General features: G+C 35.5%; 1 protein-coding gene across 4 annotated transcripts; it reads left to right on the top strand.

Annotated features, from left to right (window-relative positions):
• Positions 1-358: 358 nt before the first annotated feature.
• On the top strand, positions 359-7,884 carry LOC109215550 (UMP-CMP kinase 3-like). 4 transcript variants are annotated; one of them, XR_002066362.1, is made up of 9 exons: positions 359-410; positions 989-1,047; positions 1,994-2,048; positions 2,970-3,087; positions 3,283-3,439; positions 3,535-3,615; positions 3,695-3,802; positions 3,926-4,135; positions 7,510-7,884. XR_002066362.1 is itself a non-coding variant. In XM_019379633.1 (8 exons), exons 2-8 carry the CDS (start codon positions 1,033-1,035, stop codon positions 4,040-4,042), a joined length of 651 nt encoding a protein of 216 aa, XP_019235178.1. In that variant the 5' UTR covers positions 359-410; positions 989-1,032; the 3' UTR covers positions 4,043-4,245. The 4 variants fall into 4 exon arrangements, 2 of the variants coding, with proteins under 2 accessions (XP_019235178.1, XP_019235179.1); XR_002066361.1 differs by lacking the exon at positions 7,510-7,884 and adding an exon at positions 6,183-6,273; XM_019379633.1 differs by lacking the exon at positions 7,510-7,884 and having other exon boundaries at positions 3,926-4,245.
• The last annotated feature ends 226 nt before the right edge of the window (positions 7,885-8,110 follow it).

Below are 8,110 nucleotides of genomic sequence, written 5' to 3'. Positions count from 1 at the left end.
ATAGTTAATATTCTCGGCGCAATGCGCGGATATGAATACTAGTATTGTATAATAGTTAAATCCATAATCATTTAAATGTCATGTATTAGTTGCAAAAATTGTTGGCATGTCACGGTGTCAAGCGAGAAACCTATACAATGGAAGTTTCCATTTCTCAGCCAAAACGAATCCTTTTTTAGGAGAATAAAATTCCTTTTTCATAGGAATTAAATAAATCAAAGCCAAAAAGCTGACACAGAAACTGAGAATTATTCCCATTCTCCCGGGTCTTTCTCTTACATATATATATTAATATATATATATATATATATATATATATATATATATATATATATATATATATATATATATATATATTCTGTTCTTACTTCAACTGCCTCAAAAGTTTTTGCAGTATTGCCCAAGCCAAGGTACTTCCTTTTCCCACGCAAAACTTTTCTTCTTCTCTATGCAGATATGTCCATATAATTTGCTTGTTTTTTAATTCTTTATGTCATATTCTTGTAGGCTTTTACACAAAGTTGTGAACTTTGACTTGATCATCATTTCAGGAAACCTAATTTAATGTTTGTAAAAGTGTAATTCTTATTTAATGGGATAGATAAAAGGGACGTGAATATTTTTTTATTGAATAGGCGAGATGAATTGTACTATTATGCTGTTTCGTAGTCTTAGATGAATCATTGAGGAATTGATATGAAGATGAATATTATTATCTAATGAAACTGCTGTCCTGCTTTTATGTTGGATTAGGATCAAGTTTTATAATTACAAAACTCCTTGCTTGAGATGAAAAATTGGTATGATCTGTATGATGTCCTTATCTAGTGGAATTGTTGGTCAATTTTAAAGTTTTCAGTTTGTTAAGCTTTACAAGCAGGTGGTTTCACTTTCGATATTGTAATATTTATTTAAATATAGTTTTTTGCATAAGGGAATTCAAGGGAATATTGATGGAAACAATGATTGTAACTGCTACATATTGCAGGATTATACACCAACTGAACATTTTCGCCGTTCGGGCAATCCAAGATGGAGTCACGCAAGGTGGGAGAATTTCTTTGTTGTTTTCCCAATATCATTGGCATACGTGATTTTGACTTAGTTATACTTATATTCATCTCAATTCTCGTGGTTGCAGTTATTCATCTCATCTTAATCTTACTTCTTATCTTTCTTCTTTGCCCTCAAGTAATTAGTTCATTTGCTTGTGAGGTTTGCTTTTTTCAGTGTGATCATGAACCATGCTCAACATATATATCATTGTAATTGGTTTGATATAACAGTAACTAACCAATTCTTGTTGGTTTTTTAATTAGAGATTGAAAGAAACTAATTAATAAATATGAGAAATGAATTGCAAAGTGAAATAATTACTCTTTATTTCAGTCAGGAACATTTGAAGCTTGTGACCAAGAACTCAATTATTCATTCAGTAGCTGTAATCTTAGAAACAAAACTTTTTCATATATTGAATGCATTTGAACGGGGGAAGCATAGTTTTGTGATCTCTCAGGAAATCCTATTTTAGGGGTCTTCATTTGTAGATTTTTAAGTGATAATGCTTTGCATTGTCATACTCACTGATGACTGCACATGAACTCTTCATGGTGAGGCATGGCCTGGTTGTATATTCAACATGAGCGTTTCCAGTTCAGAAAATTTCCAGTCTGTTTAGTAATAGCCCTGGTTTTGTATGTCTAGTTATGTATGTTAGCTTTACAATTAAATTCTCTTCATTCCATGTTCGCTTGAAGATTGGAGTTTTAAATTGCATCTATCACTGATGTGATAGTTATTTTCTGGTCTTTGCCAACCAAGCTAATACTGTCTCGTTCTGATAGTTTTCCTTCAAGTTTTTGAATTGAACCATTGATTTAGGTGGTATGATTCCATGTTTCAGGAAGAAACTGACTGAAGAAAGTGATCGCGACACTAGACCTACTACCTTATAATGTTGCAAAAATAATTTTGGTATATCTCGTTTTTGCAGGAAGGTTATAGAGGCTCAGGAAAGCAGAAGAAGGTCAAAATTGTTTTTGTTATAGGTTGGGACTTCCATAATTCCTTTAATTGCACTGCCTGTTGTAATCACATCTACTGCATTTTGTATTTCTTTTGATGACATTAAACCTGCATCTTGTATTTCTTTTGATGACATTACACCTGCATCTTGTATTCTTGTTCTATCATGGAAAGTGCATCTTTGCCAAGTTTACCTGGTGGAAGTTGGTAAAGATTGGAGGTGACATACTTTCTTCGTGGCTTCCACAAGCCCCAAATACCCGAGCATCTGCCCAAAAGGAAGAAAAAGGACAAAGTTTAGCAGTGAAAAAAAAAACTTAAGTCACGAAATGCCTCCCAGAAAAGTGAGATTGACTTATTTAATGCCTTTATAATCTATAGAGAACTTACCTGAAGTTAAGGAAAATGTTGAACTGTATATTTCTCCCTTCATAGTTGCTTATGTAACAGTTTTAAGGTTGAACCCATCAAGTCTAAATCCTGGATCCGTCTCTTGATTAAGGTTTATTCAAGTGCTTGGCCAGCAGCAGGAGATGTCAATGGCAAGCAGTGGCCGATTAAGACAAATCAATGGCAAGCAGTGGCTGATTAAGACAATGGATTTTAGTGGTGTTGGTTGAAGGAATAGATATTGGCAACAGACCTGAAACCAAGTTCTTGAAGAATTCTTTTAATAGATTTAAGTCTCTAGTTCTGAACCTTTTATTGAACGTGCTTGGACGTGCTTATATCTTTCCAGGATCAATCTTGTCCATCGTAAATACCATGCTAGCTAATACGTCCCTGAGCACAAGGAATACTTATGATATATGCTAGTGTTTGAGAATGTGATATTGATATTTGCTAGCTTTAGAGAATGTGATTCTCTTTATTTCTCTTTTTAAACTTTTAACTTCCTCGTTTCCTTACTTGATATTTCCACATCGTGATTATTCATTTTACAGGTGGTCCAGGGTGTGGTAAAGGCACGCAATGCAAAAGAATAGCACAACTGTTTGGCTACACTCATCTTAGTGTTGGTGAGCTTCTACGTCAAGAAATCAATTCTGGTTCTGAAACTGGGTATGTTATTCAACAACCATTTCAAATTCTAGAGAAATCGGTCGTTCTTACCCTTTCATCTGAGTGGTGCTCTGTGATATTACATGAAAATGAAACTCGCCAAAATATTGTAGTGTGCACTCTGTAGGCTTACAATCCTGTTAAGAATTTAAATGTCACAACACTGGCTTTATTCGTTCGTTCTATTTATTGCAGCTCTATGATTCAGAAAATTATGAAGGAGGGGAAGCTTGTTCCTTCAGATGTAACAGTGAGGCTTCTTCAGCAAGCCATGCAGGGAATGGACAGCGACAAATTCCTTATTGACGGTTTCCCCCGGAATGAAGAGAATGTTAAAACATTTGAGAATCTTGTAAGATTTATATTTAATTGGTCTTAATGGAAGTCAGAAGCACTCCAAAATGCTTATATACTTTAAATAACTGTCATTTGCGATTTCTTTTGTAGACAAAAATGGAGCCTGAGTTTGTCCTTTATCTAGATTGTCCACAAGATGAAATGGAGGGGCGCTTGCTCTCAAGAAACGAGGTTTATTTAGGCGCATCATTCTAATCTGATTGTCTATAGTATGAAAGATTTTCCTACTTGATTCGGAGTAACTATGCAGGGAAGGGAGGATGATAACATCGAGACAATAAGGAAGCGATTTAAAGTGTTTCTGGAGTCAACTCTCCCTGCAGTCGAATATTATGAATCAAAGGGGAAAGTTAAGAAGGTACATTCAAAATCTTCTTCTATTGTTTGGTAGGGTGCTGGGAGTGGAGAATGGGTAGAATTGACTCCGACTAAGATGGAATGATTTCAGTAATAACTGCTAACCTATGTCTGAAAAAGGCAGGTTGATGCTGGAAAATCTGTTGATGAGGTTTTCGAGTCGATCAAATCCATTTTCTCTCAAGGAAAAGAGGATAAGGTGCCATCAAGCAGACACAACCACAAATGCCTGATACTCTGAACGGATAAGCCTCAAAGCGTGAAAGTATACATAAATATTTTCACACTTATACATACACACTCTCAGTGTAGTGTACCTTGCCTTATTATTCAGGTACTATCCCCCACTTATTATGGCCATGGTCATCTTTGCTGACCTGATAGCGTAAACGTATATATTAGCAATTTGCTGTGTGATATATCTATGGTTTCTTGTTAATGTAAGTAAGAATCTTTTCTAATCAGCATGCTCGACTCCCCGAAATCTTTTCTAATCAGCATGCTCGACTCCCCAACCCACTTAATTCCACTATTAGCAATTTGCTCTACTGTTTGTCATGTTTTGCAGTGTCATTAGATCAGGCAAAACAAGCATATGCTTAGGAGTAAAACAAACGTTTCATACTATCTCATTGTACGAACTTATCGGAGTGATCTCTCTTAACTTCATCTCAGTGTTTCTCCATTTGGAATAGGGTGCCCAGTTTCCAGTTTTAGGGGTTAAAATAGAGTTATTCCATTGAAGTTCTAGTGCCCGTAGTGCGCTGTTTGACAGTCGATATGCAATATATATATAATCTATAATGTATAACAACTATAATTGACCAGTGATATAAACAACATGGCAACAAAACCACCATAAATATTGCTCAACAAATAATATTGCTCAACAAATAATGAATACAAGTACAATCATTTAATCAAGTCCTTCAAATATAAATCTTTCACCTATAAGTCTTTCAAACAATAATCTTTAGAATATAATCCTTTCCCATAAATATATTTCGAATATACTTACGTCAATAACCATCTTTCAAATATGATTCTTTCGAATAAATATCTTTCAAATACAATTCTGCAATAAATATCTTTCTAATATAATTCTTTCAAAAAAATGTCACCCTTTGACGCCTCATTTCATAATCATAAAATACGGGTCTCATCCTAATTTCATATTTCCACGGCACCTCGTGCCTATGATCATCATTTACTCACGGCACCTTGTGCCCACATTTCATATCACAACTGCACGAACATTCCACGTGCCAATATCATTTTCATTATATAACCGCGGCACCTCGTGCTCATATTTCATAATCCGCCCGGCAATATCCAGAGGCTCATAATTTCAACATATATATGACTATTATCAAATTTACTGAATTCATAAAATAAATTGCACAATAATATAAAAGAACTCACAAGGAAATCACAACGTCACATAAATATTACCAGCACAATATCCCCTCATCATCATATAATAATTACCAACACAATACCTCACATCATCACATATCACCCATGAGAATAGCCACCCTTGTATCTCTTATAGCCACCCTTATCGCTCCTATAATAGCCTCCTTTATCGCTCCGTATAATAGCCTCCCTTATCAGTACAATAGCCATCCTTATCGCTCCGTATAATAACCTCCCTTATCACTCCGCCCAAATAATAGCCCAACACACATAGCCATAGTGAAATTCCACCCTTATACCCACATAATATCAACAGTGGAATGCCACCCTTATACGCCGCATAACAGTAACCCAAATCACACAACAATTTATACAGAAAATTATCACAACAACACCACATATCACTTCATATCACAATTTGCCCATAGGCCATAACTAATTCCAAAGACACAACAAGATTAATTGATTTCATGAATTGCACCTCAAGTGCTCAAATATCACATCATTTCACAATTACACCTCAAGTGCTCCCAACATATCACAAATTGCACATCAAGTACTCAAATATCACAACACATCACAAATTTCATATCATGTGCTCAAATGTCACAACATATAACAAATTACACATCAAGTGCTCAAATATCACAACATATCACAAAATCGACAATAATATTATTTTAATAAGGAGCCCACGACTCAATCATAATGTGCACAACATCTTAACAAAATGTTCGGGAGTGAACAACTCAACTGAATAATATTTCACAATTTAGCACTTTGCCCCAATATAATTCACGGCCTTTATAATTCAATACCCAATTTTCAACAACGTGAACTGAAAAATAATTCATCAAGGAACAACACCTATTTTAAATCACAACTTTAGGAAATATATAGATTTATGCCTCTTGATAACTTAAATTCCTTATTTTTCATGCCTTATTTCTTGTTCTGGTGCGCAGATTTGATCCCCATCTCGAGACTTCACGGTGAGCTGCCTTCTAAGCCGTTCTGGAGCAGCTGGAGTCTCTCTTATGCTTTATTTTTCCCTGTCTATTTCCTTTCAGACAGTAGGCTAGCATCCTTTTGTATATTCTACTAGATTGCCCACATACTTGTGTCACCAGTCTTGGCACACACACTAGTAGACTTATGATTTTGGATCTGTTTACATGATTACGATTTGTACTCATTTTCTCCTGTTAAATTGTGTTTCATTTGCAAATTTCTAAATCTTTTTTAATAATTGAGAAAGTAATATCCACTTAGTAATTTATTTAAACGAGAAACCACTAGCTTGATCAGTGTTGGCTTGCCTAACAACAGTGTTGGGCGCCATCACGGCCTGTGATCAGGCCAACTATGCTTTATAAAAAGGACTAAGCGGTCGCTGCAACTATAATCCAGTTTAAGAGTTCGGAGTCAAATCCCACAGAGAACTAAGGCTTAGCTACAATTGTTCAATGTCGTTAAGAATCGCTAGTCCAAACAATTTCTTAATTATAAAGATTATAATATTTAATTATATCTAATTAAATAACAAATCTAAAAAATAGTAAAACTATCAATTAACAAGGATAATGATTGGAGACAAGATTAAGGAGGTCTAAAGTTATGATTTTTCCAATTGTCGGAATCCTTCCCGCTGCATCTTATATAATTTCACCTAAGTATTCTCTACCGATCATGAGTACTTCGGGTGTCGTAATTCTCTTCCGAGCAACTACCACAATGTACTAGACATATTCTTTCGAACTACGCTAGCTGGCACTAGTGCACCGCTCACTAAGATCGCACCAAGGCTTCGTTATTCCTAATCCTTCCTTTAAACCCTCTGTATTGATCCCTAACATACGTTAGGAGTGACGTTGTTTAACAACTACCTAAATATGTACCCTTTTCCAAGCAATACACATTAAATAGGCACAGTCAATTGATGGCCATTCAACCAACAGCAACAAACATGTAGTTGAACAAGTAGATAAATCCAACGGCTCAATTATATAAAAACATAACAAGATCCTCTATAAGGTTCCATCAAAAGCCTAGATAACAAATTACCTATTCATAATAGTATGCGAAACTACAATACTAGAATTCATAACCAATAATGGAAATAGAGGAAGAAAGAGGGAAAAAACGTGGAGTTGAATCCTTTTCGTTGCTCCAAGTGTGTTTGATAGTAGGCTATATAGTTGATATTAACACCTTAATATGAACATGCTTTGTTGTTGCTTTATAGGTAAATTGCCAACAAAATTCTCTAAATAGTGTTCTTTTGTTTCGCAGGGAATATTATATGTGAGGAAGCAACACAGAGTGTTTTGGAGGCGATAATGTGAAGAAAACGCCCACTCGAGAAGTACCCGAGCACAAAGGAGCAGAAAATGGTCTGGGCAAGAATTCCACTGCGACCGCGGTGGACCGCGGCGGATTAAAATGTGAGGCAGAAAGGTCAGCTCTCACCGCGGTCGATCGCGGTCCACGCCACGACCGCGATGAACTGTTCACGCTGCTGGAAGTCTGGGACTAAAGTGTATTTTCGGGAAATTTTTTGTAAAACCCTTATAAGCTTTAGAACTTCGCCCAAGATGGGGTTAAGCTTGTTTTTAGACTACTTTTGGAAGAGGAACAAGTGTGAGGAGACAATCCAAACATTAGAGTTTTTCTATCTCCTTATTTCTTGCAATTTTACATTATGAACAATTTAGTAGTTTTCTCTTATTTTGTTATGAGTAGCTAAACAATTATCTAGGGTTGATGGAACTAATTGTTGGTTGAAGTTTTGACTCAACTTGTTATAATCGAGCCGGATTTATTGTATGATTGTTCAACTATGTTTTGTATGGTGATTAATTGAATGGTCCCTTGATTAATCGTGTCTAATTAC

Source organism: Nicotiana attenuata, unplaced genomic scaffold (assembly GCF_001879085.1).
Source record: "Nicotiana attenuata strain UT unplaced genomic scaffold, NIATTr2, whole genome shotgun sequence".
Taxonomy (NCBI): Eukaryota; Viridiplantae; Streptophyta; class Magnoliopsida; order Solanales; family Solanaceae; genus Nicotiana; species Nicotiana attenuata.
The sequence above is the reverse complement of the archived record's forward strand: the minus strand, read 5'-3'. Positions and strand labels throughout refer to the sequence as shown.